We start from the raw sequence: 20,338 nt of genomic DNA, 5'->3' as shown, positions 1-20,338 counted from the left end.
CCAGGCCAGAATACAGCAGAAGCCAATGCTGGGATACTTGGGTCGGCCTCTCAGGGGACAGGAGCCCCTCTCAGCCTTGCTAGTATAAGTGTGTTCCACAGCCCAGTAGGATCAGCACCAACTGCAAGACTGTTAGATACAGACTCTTGGGTCCACTCCACACCTGCTGAACCAGAATCTGTATTTTAACAGGATCTTTAGACCCTCTGTGTGCAGAGGAGAGCGAAAGAGGCCTCAGCCCATATTACAGGGTCTCAGCCTGGCTGGGCATACACATTACCTGGGCAGCTACTGAAACAGCATTTCTAAGGTGTCACCTGGGCATTTACACTCCTTATAAAGTTCCAGAGTGATTCCAATGCACAGTGTGGGTGATATCCTGTGATAAGTGCTCCTGATGTAGCCCCAGGGCTCCTTCTCAGAAGGGAAAAGCCAGAAGGAGAAGAGGGGACTGTGGCAGGGAGGCTGACGATGCACCACAACTGGAAACTGTGGGAAATGCCCAGGACACTGAACCCCAGGACTGTGCTCCCCCAACGAATGGCAAATTGTGTGTATGTGTGTGTGGGTTTCTAGGGTGAGAAGTCAAGCTGAAAAAGGCAGAAACAGCAGCGGTTCAAAGGGAATGAAATATAAACAGCAAGGGACAAGAAAAGAAGGGACAAGGGAGGCAGGACTGAGAGGGGAGAGAGAAGGAGTGTCCTGGGCGCAGACCCCGCCCCCAGCCCACATGACCCATGATGTACTCCTGCCCCAGGAGGAGGCCCAGCACAGAGAGGGGAAGGACAGCAGAGCTCACACATCAGACAGCAGTGCTTGTGGGTGTTTCTGGAGTGGAAACTCTTCTCACAGAGGCAGGGATGAAGCAGACTGAAGACACCATGGAGCCCTCCTCAGCCCCTGCCCACAGAGGGCACGTCCTCTGGCAGAGGGTCCTGCTGGCAGGTGAGAGGGGACAGTTTGCAGGGAGTGGGCAGAGATGGGAGAACAGAGTCTGGCTGGGGTCTCCTGGGGAGACAGGGCTCTGAGAGGGGACAGAGGGCTTCTGTTTGGATCTCAGGGGAGCAGGGTAGGATGGAGGGAGGGAGCTCGGCAACAGGAAAATCTCGATGAACTAAAATTGGTAGAGGGCAGGAAAACCTAAATTACTGTATGTTTTACAAGTTACTGAGCTTCATCACTGAGCAATGGTTTTTGAAAACTGATGACAATAACAGTTTATATCAGGAGGTCACACTCCAGGGAAAAACAAAACCAGGAAACTAAACATTGTCCTTACTTACCACCCTTAGAAACTGACAAATAAACACCAGGATGTGGAGAGTCCCAGGAAAACGCATTCATTCATCCACAGGTGTTGCAGTTTGTTCCAGGCACTGGGTTACAACCAAGATCAGACAAGTCCCTGCCCAAAGATCTCACGTTCTGTGAGAAGGAAGACAGACAAGCAAAGAGATCTAGAATGTGCTGTCAGGTGCTGACAAGTGTCATGAAGGAAAAAGAGCGGGGAAAGGTCAGAAAGTGAAGGCAGAGGGTCTTTAGAGCAGGTAGTCAGGGAGAGCATCTCCTAACCCACTCCCTGAGGGTGAGCAGGCGTGTGAGAGCAGAGAGGAAGTGAGCCAAGCAGGCACCTGGGGAAACAGAGGAAATAACAAGATCAGAGTGGCTGAAGTAATGGGGGTCACACTGCTGAACTTGAACCAGTAGGAGACACACACACACACACACACACACACACACACACACACACACACACACACACACACACACTATATTTTTATTTTTATTTTTACTTTATTAGTAGACTTTCTTTTTTTAGAGCAGTTTCAGGTTCACAGCAGAATTGAGCAGAAAACACAGAGAGTTCGCATATAGCCCTCCCCACCCACACATATATACTCCCCTACCCTCAACATCCCTCATCAGTGTGACATATTTGGTACAATTGATGAACCACAGAGACACATTATTATCAACCAAAGTCTACAGTTTACATTACGGTTCACTCTTGATGTTGTACATTCTGTGGGTTTTGACAAATGTATAATGACATGCAGCCACCACTATAGTATCATACAGAGTAATTTCATTGCCCTAAAAATCCCTTGTGCTCCATCTATTTATTCCTCCCTCCCTCCTTCTCCCCAAACCCCTGGAAATCATGATCTTTTTATTGTTTCTATAGCTGTGCCTTTTCCAGAATGTCATTAGGTTGGAATCGTACAGTTTGTAGCCTTTTCAGACTGGCTTCTTTCATTTAGTAATATGCCTTTTATGTTTCTTACATGTCTTTCATGGCTTGATAGTTAATTTCTTCTTTTTTTTTACTGCACATGTATTTTTTAATTTACATATATGTACTATTCATTGTTTCTAAGAACGTTTAGAGCTTTAGCTTTTTAAATTAACATAGTTATCAAAGGAATAAAGCCAACCACAAGATAAGAATTAATTCAAAAAGATATGTACACCCTGCTATTAACAGCAACATTATTTATAATTGCCAAGATATGGAAGCATCCTAAGTGCACATAAATAGTTGAACAGACAATGAAGATGCAGCATACATATATATGTGATGGAATACAGCTCACCCATAAGAAAGAAGGATATTTTGCCCTTTGCGGCCCTTCATTCACTTTTTTTTTTACTTCAAAAACCAGAATTTTATAACCAGTATAATCATTTCCATTACATCAAAAACAACAAAATAACTAGAACTTAACCAAGGAGGTTACCTATACTCTGAAAACCAAAATGACACACAGAAATGGAAAGATTTCTTATGCTCTTGGGTTGGAAGAATCAGTATTATCAAAATGGCCACACTACCCAAAGCAATCCACAGATCCAATGCAACCCCTGTCAAAATACTTAAGACATTCCTCACAGAACTAGAACAAACAATTCCAAAATTTATAAGGAACCACAAAAGACCCTGAACAGCCAAAGCAATCTTTTGTAGGTCTTTTTTCGCTCCCTTTCTTCTTTTTGTTCTCTTTTCTTATGGTTTGATGACTAGAGGAGGTTCTTTAACATTTGTTGTAAAGCTGGTTTGGTGGTGCTGAAATCTTTTAGCTTTTGTTTATCTGTGAAGCTTTTCATTTCTCCATCAAGTCTGAACAAGAGCCTTGCTAGATAGAGTATTCTTGGTTGTAAGTTTTCCTCTTTTATCACTTTAAATATAGCGTGCCACTCCCTTCTGGCCTGTAGAGTTTCTGCTGAAAAATCAGCTGATAACTTTATGGGAATTCCCTTGTATGTTATTTGTTGCTTTTCTCTTGCTAATTTTAATATTTTCTCCTTATTCTTAATTTTTGTCAATTTGATGACTATGTGCCTTGGTGTGTTCCTCTTTGGGTTGATCCTGTGTGGTACTCTCTGCGCCTCCTGGACTTGGGTGACTGTTTCCTTTCCCAAGTTGGGGAAGTCCTCAGTGATTATCTCTCCAAAAATTGTCTCAGGTCCTTTCTCTCTCTCTTCTCTTTCTGGGACCCCCTATAATGTGAATATTAGTGTGCTTCATGTTGTCCCAGAGTTCTCTTAAACTATCCTCATTTCTTTTCATTCTTCTTTCTTTTTTCTGTTCTGCAGCAGTGATTTCCACTAATCTGTCTTCTAGATCACTGATCTGTTCTTTTGCCTCATTTAGTCTATTCTTGGTTCCTTCCAGTGTGTTATTCAATTCAGTGATTTTATTCTTCAACTCTGTTTGGGTATTCTTTATATTTTCCAAATCTTTGCTAAAAACTTCACTCTGTGCATCTATACTCTTCTTGAGTTCTCTGAACATCTTTGCCATCATTACTTTAAACTCTTTCTCAGATAAATTGCCTATCTCCTCATCACTTATTTCTTCTTCTGGTATTTTATCCTGTACCTTGGCCTGGAAGATATTCCTTTGCCACCTCATATTGTCTATCTTTCTGTGTGTTTGTGGATTCCTTCCACAGGCTTTGGGATTGTTGTTTTCTTATTTCTAGTATCTGCTCCTGGTGGATGAGGCTGGACTAAAGGCTTATGCAGGTTTCCTGGCAGGCAGAGCCAGTGCCTGTGCACTGCTGGCTGAAGCTTGGTCCTGGACCTCTGGTGGGTAGGGCAGTGTCTAGAGGCCTTTGTGGCTCAGGAAGTCTGCAGATGTTTCCACCCTGTATGTTGTTTGGCCTGAGGCTTCCCTACAGGCTGTTGGGTGGGGCTAGGTCTTGGTGCTAATGATCCAATCAAAATGTCAGCCTCCAGGAAAGCTCCTGTAGATGAACATTCTCAGAATGCCCGCCAACAGCTTTTATGTCCCCTGGGTGAGCCACAGCTGTCCCCCATGTCCCCAGGAGACCCTCCAAATCCAGCAGGCAGGCCTGGCCCAGGTTCCTATGAAATCACTGCATCTGCCCTTGGACCTGGCACACGCGAGTTTCCATGTAGGCTTCCCAAGCAAATGGAGTCTCCGTTTCCTCCAGTCCCGTGGAGCTCCCAGAGCCAAGCCCTGCTGGCCTTCAAAACCAGATGTCCTGAGGTCTCTTTCTCTTCCAAATGCCAGAACCCGGGCTGGGGACCCTGACATGGGGCTTAGAGCTCTCACTTCTGTGGGAGGGCCTCTGTGACTTAACTATTCTTTAGCTTGTGGGTCACCCACCCGGGGGGTATGAGGCCCAATTATAATCGCAAGCACACCCCTCCTACAGTCTTGCTGTGGTTCCCTCTGAATGTTTCCAGTTGCAGAAGATCTTTTTTGCTAGGTTCTAGTATTTTTTTTTTTTTATGATTGTTTTGCATTCAGTTGTGGTTTCATTGTAGTCGTGAGGAGAGGCAAGCTCATGGTCCTCCTACCACTCAGCCATCTTGACCGTAAATCCACACACACACTATAAAAATAGACCAAGGCTGAGGGATGAAGAGACCTGCTCTGGACCCAGGGCTCCATTTTTCCATCCCAAAATATAGGTGAGATTATGAATTACTTTCTCTCCCTTCCCTTCTAGTCTCACTCTTAACCTTCTGGAACCTGCCCACTACTACCCAACTCACTATTGAATCAATGCCCATCAACGCTGCAGAAGGGACGGATGTTCTTCTACTTGTCTACAATGTGACAGAGAATATTCTAGGCTATGGCTGGTTCAGAGGACAAAAAGTAGAAAACAGCCAACAAATTGCATCATATGTAGTAAGCTCTCAGGTAAATGTACCAGGGCCTGCATACAGCGGCCGAGAGACAATATACGCCAATGGGTCTCTGCTGTTCCAGAATGTCTTTCAGAACGACACAGGATACTACACTATAATTGTTACAACGGATAAGTTTGGCTCTGAAGCAGCATCTGGACAACTCCAAGTATTCCGTGAGTGATTCCTCTCTGACCTCTGGGTGCAGGGTGGTGTGATGTCACACAGGACCAACAGGCCTGCACTGTGGCTCCATCCCCCTCTGCATAACTCCCATGTTGGGGTTTTGGGCATTTAACATAGGACACACACAGTGGAGACAAATTTCAAAAGATTAGAATTCTTTCATGGAATCTGGACCCTGCAGAAACCCTGTGCAGAAAGAAGGACCAATCTGATAGAGGAACTTAGCAGAGGGAGATCAGTTTCAGTCCTGGACCCTTCACTGTGACCATGGTCCTGAGAAAGACTCTGTAGAACTCGGTCAGGACCTGGCCTGAGGACCCCTGGGATCCTCACAGAGAAGATCAGCCCCAGGAAGCCCCTCCCCAGGCCCTGTCCCAGGGCTCCTGATTCCAAAGACCCTCAAGCACCTGTGTCACTGTTGGGTTTTGGCCTCTTGGGAAGGGCTAATTGGGAGCAATGATTTCCCAGCTGCCTCAGTCACGAGGCTTCTGAGCTGGGGCTGAACCCCAAGAGCCACATCTGAGCAGAGGTGGACCCTGGTCCTTCATCTGAGACTCAGCATGGAAAGCAAGATGGGTTAGGTCTCCAATTAGCCAACCACCTTGAGGACTGAGGAGACTCCAGAGGAAGGTCAGTATCCCAGGGAGGAACAGAGGAGAGAAGATGCTCCTGGCAGCTCCTCACCCACCAGGCTGCAGCCCAGGGAGCCCTCTCCTATGGATGCAAACAATGGTAGATGCAGTTTTTTGGTCAGCTCCTCTATGCCCAGCTTATGTCAGTTAATTATGAATTATTTAAAGTTAACATTCAGACAACATGGCAAGGCTGAGACCATTTACCACTTATCCTATTCTACAGGCAAGAAACTGAGTTACAGGGGGATACAGTCACTGAATCAGAGTCACACAGACATGACTAGCCAATCAGAGTCATGCCTAGATCACAGCCCCAGCCTCTCCTCAACCCCAGGAGCCTTACCGAACATCTATGGACCCAGAAGCCAGCTGTTGGTCCAGATCATATCTACCTGGACATCCCCAGCTCAGAAGGAGATGCTGGTGTGGAAAGTGAAAGGAAATGGAAAATTAGTTACTTATACCAACAATCAGAGTCAGTGACAGGAGAGTCCAGGCCTGCCCCTGTCAGGCAGCTAATGCATAAGCTCCTTGTCCGGGATTAGAAATCAAATGTTTATTTCCTAATATGCTGGGTGTCATTCTCACTGGAGTAAAATGGAAAGGACTTGGTTTCCTCAATCCCCAGTCTACACCTGCAACCAGCACAACGCCCAGCAGGTAACAAACTCTCAATCTCTCTGTGATGAAGGAAGGATGGAATAAATAAGAATGAATGAATGATCTATAATCTCTTCAGACACTGGAATCTGCATGCAGAGTCCTAGGAGGTTTTGGCCACACCTGTTCCTGTCTTTTCAGGGATGGGACCCATATTCCATCCTCTGACCACCTGCCCCTAAAGCAGGCTGGGAGCCAAGTCTCACGATGACTGTGAGGCTGCTTGGCCATGGGAGGGTTGCCAGGGTGACATGGGTCCTGCTTTAGGCAGCTGTGGGACTCTTGGATCTTTGAATCTTTGAAATCACTTGTAACCTCCACTTTGAAGTCACTCGTAAATGGACATTTCTCGCTCTCTCTGCTCCTTCCGTGTCTCTCATCTTCCTCCTCCTTCATTCCAGCTGGGACTGGTTCTGCTCTGAAAAGAGCCCCCACCCTTAAGCCCTCCACAAATACTCCCGCAAACGGCTGACTGCCCTGCTCCCGTCCTGCTAACGCCTGTGGCCAGGCCCACTCTCCCGGGCAATAGTAAAGGACACAGAAATCAGTGGGAGCAGCAGCCTCTGTGAGGCTCCAACCTGAGCCAGTTTCCCCAGGTCACCAGGAGAATGAACTTCTGCTTTGCCCTGGTCCAGGGCTCTTTCCCTCCATGACACCAACAAGTGGGACATGTCACTTGAGAGTGATATGCCACCCCTCCATCTACTCTCTACATGACTCAACCAGGGAGTCAAAGGCAGAAGGACAGGTCTGCAGTGGCTCACGGGCTCACTTCACCTCTTTGACTTGTGACTCACATCCTCACCCTGGTGTGAGGCTCCCATTCCTCCCAGTGGTTCTCGAGACTTCCTGGGGGGCAGGGAGGGGAGGTGGCTGACAGATGCTGTGCCTATTCCATTGTCTGTGTGTCCTTGTGATGGCACCTTTATCATAGGAAGGGATGCTCTCCGACAATGAGATGCCTGAGCCACTGTCCTTTCACTTAGCCTCTGCCCAATTCGGACAAGTTTGATCAAATTCTAGTTTCTTGAGGCAAAAAGAAAAGAAAGCATGCCACATGCCTTTGTTGCTCTCCTCCCATTTACCTGATCGTCCATAGAAATTGGTGATAGGGACCTCTTCTCCTAAATTTATCAACATGATACATATCATTTCTAGTAATTTAGATCATTCCTTCCTTTATAAAACAGAGACTCAGACTTCTCCTGATCAATTCTGCAGTTTAACAGGACTCACGTATCTCTACCCAGGTAGTTCCTGATCAAACCACTATGGCAGCTTCCTTTGATCATAATGTGATCCTGGTTGGACTGCAGAACTTGGTCTAAGACCTTACAGAGGTATTCCTCAGAAACTGGTCTTAGATCTTTGGGGCATTAATAATGATTTTCACATATTCTTTCAGAATTTAACTTCTACTCAGATTTCTATCTCATAATTGCCAAAAACAGATGGTCGATGAGGCCTAAATTTTCTGCAAGTTCATGATTCCTCACTTTCCACAACTCACCCTGTCTGTATTTGCTACTGTCTAAGAGTATTCAGGAAAGATTGACACGGTCCTTACCTGCCCTCAATAATGGGAGAAGAGACATTAAAGACCAAGGGCAGAGATTCTGGTTCTGCTGCCAAAGACAATCAGCTCCTGCCTGTCCCTCTCCTTCTTTTCTAATCATTAACTGGACTTGTCTACCCTTTATGGGCTCACTGTCTCATCAGTCATCTTTAACACCTGGACAGAACTGCCCCACCTCATGGCCCTGCAGACTGAATACTGAACTGAACACCAGGCTTGCTTCTGGTCTTCCTGTGTATTATTTCTGCTTAAACACCCAGTTCCAAACACCCATGCTGCTTGGTCTTCTCAAGGTTTAAGGACCATGAGATGGTCCATCATTACCCATCTCCAGGGTACCTTGGAAATCGAGGCCTCAGTGAAAACACATCTCCACCAGGCAGTGTAGGTCTGTGCAGCTTGAAGGTACTCGGAACCCACATGTTCCAGGTGAGCACCCCAAGGTCAGTCAGGCAGTCACCAAGTCAGTGAAAAACCAGGAGAGGAAACAGTGACCTCGACCCCCAGGCTTATGTTATGGCTATGAAACGCTGATACTTAATTGACACTTGAGGAAGTCTGTGCTTCCTCCCGGACATAGAGCAGGTGGCCGTATGTTCAGTGAGCTCAGAGTTTCATGCATTTGTCTTGTGATACACAGACCTGCCTTATTCTTTAAGGACTCAGCTTTGCTTAGAGGTTAAGAAATGACGACTCTGATTGAAGATGCTTTTGGAGGAATCAAAGGTATAAAACAGGCAATGTTCTCTCTCTTATCTTCACAGCAAAGTTACCCACACCCATCATCACCAGCAACAACTCGAACCCCCTGGAGCACGAGGACACGGTAGTGTTAACATGTGAACCTGAGACTCAGAACACCACCTACAAGTGGTGGATCAACAATCAGAGCCTCCCTGACAGCGCCAGGCTGGAACTGTCCAAGGACAACAGAACTCTCACTTTACTCCATGTCACAAGGAATGACACTGGACCTTATGTGTGTGAAACCCAGAACCCAGTGAGTGCCGGCCGCAGTGACCCATTCACCCTGAATATCCTCTGTGAGTAATCTCTGTTCCTATGCGGCCCAGGTAGCCTGCCTAAATCTACACAGCCAGAGGCCAGGCCACACCCACTCCTCTCAGGTCCAAGTACATGGACCCTCACCCATAGATACCAGGCTGGCCATGACTTCCTGGCCCAGGCAAATCTGGGCAGGCCTAGCCTTGAGCCAAGACTGGGAGGGAACAGCTGCTCCTGTCTTGAGAGGCTCAGGATCACCATCCTGTGATGGGAGAATCAGGTTAATGTCTCAGACTTAGGATGAATGAAAATGAGGGGATTCTAAAAACAAGATTGTTCCTGGATCAGAGGGATATTATAACCCTTCTATAGGCCAGGAGACTGGGTTGGGCCACCTTAATTCCCTAGTAAATTATTTAACAAGAATTAAATTCCTCTCCTACTTTATGGAAAGTTCCCTTGGCCCAGAGATGCACAGAGCTGGCAAGCCTGCCTTCCCCAACATACATGGAAGTGTATATAGGGAAGGGGAATGGAATTTTTTTAAAGTCAAGAAAATTCTGGGAAAAAGGTCAATGAAAGTTAATGAAAAACTCCACTTGATAAGGAGGATGCTAGACATATGGGCTGAGAAGCGGTTCCTGGTACTGATACCACAGAGATGTCCATGGAGACTGGCCAGGGGCCATCCTGGGGTGTCTGGGTTTCAGAGAGGAAGAGCAGTCTCCTCCTCACAGATTATCACTGAAGAGAGACCCACGACCTTGCTCACAGGGTCAGGGCCATCCTCTGGGTCACCTCCACAGAATTCACTGGACCCCAGGAGTGGCTGAGATCTCTGAGGAAGGAGTGCGGCCCCAGGCCCCAGACCAGTCACCTCCTCTGTTTCTTCGCAGACCCAGTGGCACAGCCCTCCATCCAAGCCAGCAACACCAATGTCACAGAATATGAGGATACCGTGTTCCTGACCTGTCTTACAAATGACACTGGGATCTCCATCTCCTGGCTCTTCAATGGCCAGAGTCTATTGCTCACAGAGAGGATGAAGCTGTCCCAGGGCAACAGCACCCTCACCATACACCCTGTCAGGAGGGAGGATGCCGGGAATTATCAGTGCCAGGTCTCCAACCTGGGCTATTCCAGCAAGAGTGACGTCCTCAGCCTGGAAGTGAAATGTGAGTGACCACTTGCCCCGTGCTGCATCTTCCTGGGAGGACTACCCTACCAGTGGGTGCAAATTAGATACAGGTCACAGGGCGAAGAATATCAAATAAGAGACCATTGTAGTAAACAGAATGGCAAAATGGGTAAGAGCTCAGTCTCTAAATCAGATATACTTAATTTCTTATCCTGCATTTGGCATTTTAGTGTGATCTTTCACAAGATTCCTCCTTTTTTCCTGTTACCATTTTTAATGTGGTAAAATATACATAAAATATAATTTTAATGATTTTAAGAGTATAGCTCAGCAGCATTAGGTATATTCATACTGTTGTGCACTCATTAACTCAATCCACCCAGAACTTTTTCGCCTTACCATACTAAAACTCTGTACCTGTTGAACAATAACTCCCCACCTCCCCCACCCCAAACCCTGGCAATCACCATTCTATTTTCTTTGTCTCTGTGAATTTGACTATTTTAGTTATTTTGTATAAGTGAAATCATACAATAACTGTCCTTTGGGGTCTAATTTATTTCACTTAGCATTATGTCTTCAAGGTGCCATCCATGTTATAGCGTACCAGAATTTCATTTCCTTTAAAAGCTGAATTATATTTCCTTGTGTGTGTATATATATATATATATACCATATTTTGTTCATCATTCATAGGTTGATTGCTTTTAGATTATTTCCACCTTTTGGCTACTGTGACAACACTGCTTAAACATGGGTGTACAAACATCTGTTCAATCTTTTGAGCACATACCTAGAAGTAGTAGAATTGCCAGATCAAATGTCAATCCTTTGTTCAACTCTTTGATGAACTCCCATATCACTTTCCATGATGGTTGCACCATTTACATTCCCACCAGCAGTGCACAAGGTTCCAATTTTTCCACATCCTTGCAAACATTTGTTGTTTTCTGGTTTTTCTTTTTTTAATAGCCATCCTAAACGGTGTAAGGTGATATCTTAGTGGTTTATATTTGCATTCCTCTAATGATTAGTGATGTTGAGTGTCTTTTCATATGCTTATTGGCCATTTGTATATCTCTTGTGAAGAAATGTCTCTTCAGTTCCTCTGCCCATTTTTAAATTGTGTTGTTGTTGTACTGTAATAGTTCTTTACATATTACAGATATTAAGCCCTTATCAGGTATATGTTTTACAAATACTTTCTCCCATTCTATGGGTTGCTTTTTCACTTTGTTGATAGTATCCTTTGATGCACAAAACTTTTTAATTTTGATGAAGTCCAATTTATCAATTTTTTTCTTTGTTGCCTGTGCTTTTGGTTTCCTATCCAAGAAAATACTGCCAAATCCAAAGTAATGACGCTGTCACTCTCTGTTTTTCTTCTAGTTTTATCTCTAACATTTAGGTCTTTGAGTCATTGTGAGTTAATTTTTTGTTTGTTTTTGTATATGGTGTTAGGTAAAGGCTCAGCTTCATTCTTTCATATAAATGTCCAGTTTTCCCAGTTCCACTTGTTGAAAAGACTCTCTTTTCCTCATATAATGGTCTTCACACCCTCATCAGTGTCATCTGACTATATATGCAAGGGTTTATTTCTGCCCTTTCTATTCCATTGTTGTGTATGTCTGTTTTTATGTTAGTACCACACTTTTGATTAGCTTTGCAGCAAATTCTGAAATCAGGAAGTGTGAGTCCTCCCACTCTTCTTTTTTCTACGTTGTTTTGGCTATTGGGGGACTCCTAAAATTCCATATGAATTTTAGGGTTGATTTTCTATTTCAGAAAAAAAAAAAGCCATTGGGGAATTTTGACAGAGATTGCAATGAATCTTAGATCACTTTGGATAGTACTGTCATCTTAATAATATTAAGTCTTCCCATCCATGGGCATGGAATGGCTTCCCATTTATTTATGTCTTCTTTAATTTCTTTCAGTAGTGTTTGTTTATAGTTTTTCAGTGTATAGATCTTCTACCTCTCTGGCTAATTCCTAAGTAGTTCATTCTTTTTGATATTATTGTAAATAAAATTTTCCTGATTTCCTTTCTGAATGTTTCATTGTTTACATATAGAAACAACTAAATTTTACATGTTGATTTAGTATCCTGCAGCTTTGCTAAATTAGTTTATTAGTTTTAACAGTTTTGTGGGGAATCTTTAGGGTTTCCTGTACATAAAGTTGTGTCATCTGCAAACAGAGATCATTTTATTCTTTTCCATTTTGGATGTCTTCTATTTCTTTTTCTTGCCCAGGTGCTCTGGGTAGTACATCCAATACTATTTTGAATAGAAGTGGGAAAAGCAGGCATTGTTGTCTTGTTCCTGATCTTACAGGAAAAACTTTCAGTCTTTCACCATTGAGGATGATGGTTAGCTGTGGGTTTTCTATATGTGGCCTTTATCATATTGAGGTGGTTTCTTTCCTTCTTTCCTTGTTTGAGTGTTTTTATCATAAAAGAATACTGAATTTTGTCAAATGTTTTTATTGATTTAAACTCTTTATATGTTCATATTTTCTATTTCTTTGTGACTGCATTTTTGTAGCTTTTGTTTCTAGGAATTTGTCCATTTCATAGAAGTTATCCAATTTGCTGGCATATGATTATTCATAGTACTCTTATACTTCTACTATTTTTGTAGAATTGGTACTAATGTTCCCATTTTCATTTCTGATTTTAGTAATTTGAATCTTCTCTTTTCTTCTTAGTCAACCTAGTTAAATATTTGTCAATTTTATTAATCATTTTGAAGAACCAAATATTGGTTTTATTGATTTCCTCTACTGATTTTTCCATTGTCTAATTGATTTATCTCCATTCTAATCATTATTATTTCCTTCCTTCTGGATTTGGGTTTAGTTTCTTTTTTAACTCATCCCTTAAATTGTAAATTTAGATTTTTGATTTGATCTCTTCTTTCTTAATGTAAGTATTTACAATTATAAATTCTTGCCCAAGAGTCTTAACTTCTCCAAGGCTCAGATTCCTCAACAGAAAACTGCAATAAGAGTACGTGTTTCATGGTATTGTTTCACAGATTTACTGTAATATCCAATTAAACCCTTAGCAAATACACACACAGAGGAAATTTTCCATAAATGTTAGCTGCTGTTATTGCTACTATTATCATTAGGCTCTATAAAATCAGGGACTCCTACCTCTAAGGCCCCCTCTTATTAGCCATTTGACTTTGGGTTTTTCACCAATGCAAGCCTGTTTTTTCATCTGTAAAATGGAGATAGTGTCTATCTGACAGGGTTATTATATGAATTAAATGAGATATATGGGAAATATGTAGCACAGAGCCTGGCACATAGTAAGTACCTCTTAACAGTAGCAACTCCAGCATTAATTTTCATCTTGAGTAGAATGGTGAGGCCAAACAAAATTGAAAAGAAGAAACAGAGGCAAAAGGTATTATATATATTTGGGAAGGAAGGCATAACACAAATGACCAGTGGGACATGTTACTGACTAACTATGGGAAAGAAAAAAAGGAGTTGAGTGCAGCGTTTCATATCTAGTATGTTAGTTTTCATCCCACGAGATGCAGCCAAGATAGGATTAGACATCAAGACATTCATTTCCGAAAATGCATGTGAAGGAAAGCGGGGCAGGAGAGGGAGGAAGCTGGCAGGGTCCTCAGACCATGATGTATATCTGACTCTTGAGAAAGAGAAAGGGAAGGAAGGAAGTTTTCGATTACAGTGCAGTTTTAGAGACTGTCTGCAAAGCTGGCGGGAAGTCCTTGAACTAGAGTCACTCATCACAGAAAAATCACTTCTCACAGAATTGGGGTTGACTTCGTATCCCTGCTGGGAGCCCGTGGGAAGGGTAGTCTCTGTGCAAAGGGGTAGTGAATTCAGAGTTCCATCAATTAAGTCCCCACCACAAGACACTTGAGAGGCACATATTCATGGATGGTGCTCAGGGAAAGATGCAGCCATGAAAAGGTAAGAAGTCATAATATACAAAAAAACAAAAAAAACAAAAAACACAAAACAAAACAAAAAAAAAAACGCCATCAATCCTTCTTATATTTCTAAAGGCTTCAAAAATATCTGAGTACAGAAAGGCCAGGATAGAACTGAGGCAAATCTGACCACCAACCTAGACATACAGTCAAAGAGAAAAGAACTGCAAGGATATAGTTGGCTAATCCCCTCACAGCAACCTCCCACAGAAAATTTACTCCTTGAAGAAACAAGTGGAGATTTTTTTATACTGAGAGTTGTTTCCCAGAGCACTTTCCACTGTAAAACAACATCACCTTCATTCACTGTTCTCTTTTCTCTCCATGACAGATGATTCAACACAAGGAAGTTCTTCTGGCCTCTCAGATGGTGCTATTGCCGGCATCGTGATTGGAGCCGTGGCTGGGGTAGCTCTGATAGCAGCCATGGTGTATTTTCTGTATGTCAGAAATACTGGAAGGTATGATGCCTTTCCTCTCATTCCACTTTCTCCAAGGCTAACTGCCACGCTTGGGAGAGGGAAGGAGACTTCATCTCTGTGTCTGGCCTGGATCGGCTCCTCATTCTTCCTAAAGCTCTGCTTCCCAGCACTAATTCCTGCGGGTCTCTTCTTCCCTGGTGGTCATGCTTCCCCTACCCCACTCTCTCTCGGACATGGTTATTCCCATCCCCATCTGGTTTAGAGGGGTGAGAGCCATTATGTTCTTCTGTCTCCAGTCAGGGAAGCCAAGATCCAAGAAGGAAAACTAATGAGGAAATGAAAGGAGAAGCGGGAGGAAGGGAGTCACATGCCCAGTGGACAATAGTAGCAGGAGGGGACTGGGGGATAGGACAGGAAGAGAACCTAAGAAAAGCAGACACAACCAAAGGCCTCTTAGGCAATAAATAAAGTGAGAAATAACCAGCATCTGCCTACAAAAGGGGAAAGATGTCAGGGTAGAAACAGGCTCAGAAACAGTTGTATAGGTCACCCAAAACGTGAAGGGCCAGCAAACAGGGAACAAGTAAACACTAGCAGGGATCATACATAGATTGAAGAAGGAGGGCCTGAGAGGAAAGAGTACTGACCAAGGAATAAATGAACACTGAGGAGCCCCAAGGTATCATGCTGACAGTGTCCTTCCTAATTCAAGGAGCAAAGATCCTATGCCTGGGAATAACAGCATCTGGAATTTATTTAGGGCAAGTGACCAGCATGATCTCACACAGCACAAATCCTCAGACTCCAACCACAGTAAGTAAACCCACTTACCCAGTGAGAGCTGGTATGTTCTACCATGTGCCCTGCCCTAGCAGGGAATCCTGGATTTCCAAATGATCCGTACCTTCTGAATTTTCAGAGGGTATTTCCATGTCCCAATCTTAAGTTGACATAGATCCTCGCACCCTTCCTACTGCAAAAGCTTCCCCTGAGACACAGCACCGGAAGAGAAACTCACTCCCCCTAGGCCAGGCAAGCCAGCAGGCCATGAGCTGGTCATGTTTCCAGGAGCCATTTCTTCATCCTTAATCCTACCCCCTCCGGACTCTTTTATGCATGTGGGCATCTCCTTTGGTGAGAGTTTCCCTGCCTTTGGTGCTCTGGGTGCTGTCGGCCTCAATGTCCCTCCCTGCCACTTGATCCTGTTGCTGAGAAACGCCAGGGCAAATCTCAGGCCTTGTGAACTTGAAGAAATCTTCAGAAGTGAACTGAGGCCTTCTGCCCCTCCTTGGTCTAATGCCCTGGGGTCTGGACCACAGGTTGAGGGAAGTGAATTCCTTAAGTGATCATGGGCCACCTCTATAGCCTACCCTCCCACCACCTGCCACCTCCTTTACCTGGAAGTCACAATAGCTTAGGAACACCACGTTCTGAGGATTTAAGTCAGGTCTGCATTTTCATAGGTTGGTAACTCTCTTTTGCTTCCCCAGGTCAGGGACATTCTGACAACTCACCCAGCAAGGTAAGCACAGCCAGTTTCACCAGCTCATTTTCTCATGGAAATATCTCTGTGTAGAATGGGTTATTCATGAAGACAATATAAGATCCAGTCTGGGTCAAAGTTCCTCACTTCAGAACAAACAAAGAAGTATTGGTTAATTACTTCCATGGGTCTACATCACTGCAAGAATGTGGACTTGAATCCTAGCCATGACCTTGGGCAAGTAACTTAACTTCTTTGATCCTCAGTTTTGTCATCTGTAAAACTGGCATGATGCTTACCTTGAAGAGAAGGTCAAGGAATTAAATATTATAACAAATCTAAAGCAACCAGCACAATATCCAGCACAAGGAAGGCACTGGCTTATCCTCCCTCCTCTGCCTCCAATCTGACCCTGCTCTTACTGTCAAATGATAATTTCCATTCTAATGGCTCCTTTACTTTCTAATAATTCTATTGAAATGAATTTTCTCATCTTAACCTTTCAATAGAATACACATATATACTGAAAAGTGCTTAAATCTTAAGTATTTTTCAACAATGTGTAAGTTTTCGCAAGTTGCACATACCTATGTAAACAGTACCCAAATCATTAAAAAAAAATTGTCTCCCCAACACACATATACAAAACCTTCTAGTTATTTCCCTCTAAAGAATAACAACCTTCGAATGCACTAGATTAGTTTAACATGATTATATTCTTATATAAGTGAAAACCGCAGTATATCCTTACATGTGCCTGGCTTCTTTCATTCAAAATTGTTTTGTAGAGTCATTCATATTGTTGTATGCCTTTGTGGTTCATTTGTTCTCACTGCTGTATCATCGTATTCCATTGTAGAATTCCATAATCTATCTCTCCTAACGATCATTCAACAGGATGTTAGCAAGCAGAGATAATGGGTAACAAAAGCCCTCCTCCTAAGCCAAAAGTTTCAAAGTGCCGAAAGCATTTGGTGCTGAATCACAGTAGACAAGGTGAGGGCCTGGCCTGTGATGTTGACTCAATTGACCCCTGCTCCTGCCTTTCAGATTGACGAAGTTGCATATTCTTCCCTGAACTTCAATGCCCTGGAATCAAAGAAACCAACTTCAGCCTCTCCATCCTTAACAGCCTCAGAAACGGTTTATTCAGAAGTGAAAAAGAAGTGATGCAACCAGTCCTGCTCTCTGTACTGCTGACTTATTCCAAGCTCCTCCTCCCCATCCCTAGGAGATCCCTTTACCCTCAGGAAAAATGGGAGGAGTGTCTTCCCCACCCTCCCTCCCTTAACCCCCTAATGAGGCTCCTCCAGGCTGCCTGGTCACAGCCCCTTACTTCAGTTTTAAGAGATGAAAAGGTACATCCAGGAGGAGGTCTGCAGGAAACAGACTTTTGTAACTGAAATTTGGCAAAGCAGACCTTGGGAGAGGTTGCCAGAACCTCTGCCCCTCCCCTTTTCCTGACCTAGACTGCTTTTAAACTTGCCTATTCAGAACACATTTATCCCTTCCCACCTCTCCTGTCCCACTGGAGTCTAATTTCAATTTGCCATAACCTGGAGAATTATGCACTGAAACACATGTGCCAGAAAAGGAGAGAAATAGCAAAAGGAAAAGCTCCTCCTAGCTCTCTGAAGTCCAGTGTGAACCCTCCATTCACAGGAAAATACAAATATAACCAATTCTGAACTGGGAAATTCTATACCTTCATCCACTTTTAGGGTTGTCTACCTGCAGGACCAAGGCCTGAGCAACCTACTACTTAGCTAGAATAACACCTAAACCCTTTGAAAGCCTGTCTTCAGAAAACCTACCAGAGCAACTAGAAAACAACTTCTCAAAAGTCCATATGTGATTCCTGATGGAAAAAAACGCACATACTGTTTTTAATAACTTTATGGGCTGTATTCAAGAAAATGCCCTTGGAGGGAGAGGTTATCGCTTTAGAGGAAAAATCAGCTCTTAACAGAGACAGTCTGCTGAGTTTGGGGAGAGGAATCAGATAGCTACCCTTCAGAGATTATCTAAATAATGGTTAAGGAATGCACAATTTGGGGTATTGGGGTTTTTTCCCTTCCTTCTGAGACATTCCACCACTTTAATTTTTGTAACTGCTTGTTTATGTGAAAGGGGTTATGTTTACTTAATTTGCTGCATAAGCCAATCTGACTGCCTTAGGTGACAGAAGACATCAAAACCCCTCAAATCCCTCTGCCCAGGAGCTCCTCAAGGCTTTTATGTCAGGGGCTCCACATAAAAAGAAGAAGAAGCAGTTTTCTACATCAATGGCTAGAAATGGGTCTCACTCAGTTTCTAGGCATCTCAGACCAATCATCAACACCATTCTATTCCATGTTTCCACCTGTGCACATTCCATCTGTCTGCCCCACTCACCTTCTCAGGAAACCTGGGCCTCTGCTAAGGTGTGCTTGGTCCTTGAGAAGCAGGAGTGCCCTAAAGAGAACACTACCACTCATGCTGTTGGCATTGTTTACAACCTAGAAAGCAGCACTGGTGCTGATCCTCCTTAGGACATAAGGGGAGGATTATAACTCAGCCCTAGGCTTCTTGAAAGCGTCCGAAATTTGTTTTCTCCCACAGGGTCTATGAGACCCAATGTGTCAGCATAAAAAGGAAGGGCAGGAGAAGGAGAGGCACATCTACTTCCCACTCAGCCTTCTTCTGCACAGATGGAACCTCCTTGGGGCTGCTGAGAGAAGAGTTTTATTCCACATTCGTTACTTGATCTCATGCTGTGTCTAAGAGGCCCCCTCAAAGAGGGTTGGTTGGGAGCTCTCTGTACTCAGGTACCTCTTCAGGGTTTTCCATCCCTGACACTCTGTATATAACTCCCCTCATCCACCCTGTTCTGTTATTTAATTTTGCCTGGCTAAGGCTGCTTCTGAATTATTTGTAAAATTTGCTCTATATTTATAATAAAAATTATATACCAGACATCAACATGGTGCCTCACAGTTGGTACTACTTTCTACAATGTCTTCTTTACAGGCAGAAGAAGGAGAAATTGCTTAAATGGGAGTCAGAGTGAGCCTATGTCTAAGTACACAGATATTTGCTCTAGTGATCAGAGAATCGCTCAATTCATTTGCACACCTGCTAACAAAGTGAGCTGATCTGGAAGCAACAAGCCATAGCTACAACCTGCCTGAAGAAACTGCCTGTCTTCCTCTAGGAAAGAAGATGATCTCATGAGCAAATGATCTCCAGCCTCTTCCCTAGGAAGAAATCACACTTTCCACACAGAGGCTCCAGTGAATCAGATGCAGCGATACAGCTTTCACTCCCAACAGTCCCCACAGGTTCAGGTGTGTAGAAATCTCTGTAGCACCCTCCCTCTTCCTCGTACCCTGTTCCTTCTTTCTGTCCCCTCAGAGGGTCAGATCTCTTCCAACCTGGATAACCTTCATTTACTAATTCCACCAAGCGTTAGCCTGTTATCTCATTTCCTTCACTTCTAAGCAATTGAAATGTGTGCTGTCTTTCCCCTTCCTCCTCACCTGATTCCTCCTGGCCCTCTGCAGTGGTGCCTCCATATACAAGGCTGAAGCAGCATAAAATCAGTAGCCATTGCTTGGCCAATTCAAATGTATTTTCTCTGTCCTCACATGGTTCACTTTTACAACATCTGAGACCACAGACAACATTTTCCTTCCTGGTCATTCTCCTCCAAGTGTCCCCATTGCACCCCCACATCAGATTTCTTACTCAAACCTGCGTGAATCCAGCCACACAACCCTGTTTCCACAGCTTTCATGATCTCTTTGCAGATAAGTCCTTCATCTGTATCTCTAGCCCTGACTACTTCACAGAATGCATGACACTCACATCAAAATACCTTCTCAAATTACTCCCCATCTAAACTGGCTTTCCCCCACAGCTCACTCATTTTTCTCAGTGACACCACTACTTCCTCAGCCCTTGTTCTTTTGTTTCCCAGACTTGATACGTTGCCACAGCCTGTTGATTCTTTTTTTTTTTTTTAGCGTCTCTCAGTTATGTCCTTCTCCCCATTCCCATACACCTAAATAACCCCCGCCCTCAACACCTCTGCTGGAGGTACTGCTTGAATTCTCAT

General features: G+C 43.8%; 1 protein-coding gene and 1 long non-coding RNA gene across 5 annotated transcripts in view; one reads left to right on the top strand and one right to left on the bottom strand.

The window, feature by feature from the left end:
• LOC141578587 (uncharacterized) overlaps positions 1-20,338 on the bottom strand; it is a 107,197-nt gene that overhangs the window by 37,391 nt on the left and 49,468 nt on the right. The gene's annotated exons all lie outside the window — the stretch shown is intronic.
• On the top strand, positions 750-19,203 carry LOC105062889 (cell adhesion molecule CEACAM1). Of its 4 annotated transcripts, none has more exons than XM_010947306.3 (8): positions 750-945; positions 4,980-5,339; positions 8,985-9,263; positions 10,122-10,400; positions 14,669-14,798; positions 15,520-15,572; positions 16,250-16,281; positions 17,293-19,203. In XM_010947306.3, exons 1-8 carry the CDS (start codon positions 861-863, stop codon positions 17,410-17,412), a joined length of 1,338 nt encoding a protein of 445 aa, XP_010945608.2. In that variant the 5' UTR covers positions 750-860; the 3' UTR covers positions 17,413-19,203. The 4 variants fall into 4 exon arrangements, with proteins under 4 accessions (XP_010945608.2, XP_010945607.2, XP_010945610.2 ...); XM_010947305.3 differs by having other exon boundaries at positions 751-945; positions 15,472-15,572; XM_010947308.3 differs by lacking the exon at positions 15,520-15,572 and having other exon boundaries at positions 751-945.

Source organism: Camelus bactrianus, chromosome 9 (genome assembly GCF_048773025.1).
Source record: "Camelus bactrianus isolate YW-2024 breed Bactrian camel chromosome 9, ASM4877302v1, whole genome shotgun sequence".
Lineage (NCBI taxonomy): Eukaryota > Metazoa > Chordata > Mammalia > Artiodactyla > Camelidae > Camelus > Camelus bactrianus.
Note: the sequence above shows the minus strand (reverse complement) of the source record. Positions and strands in the feature narration are given on the sequence as shown.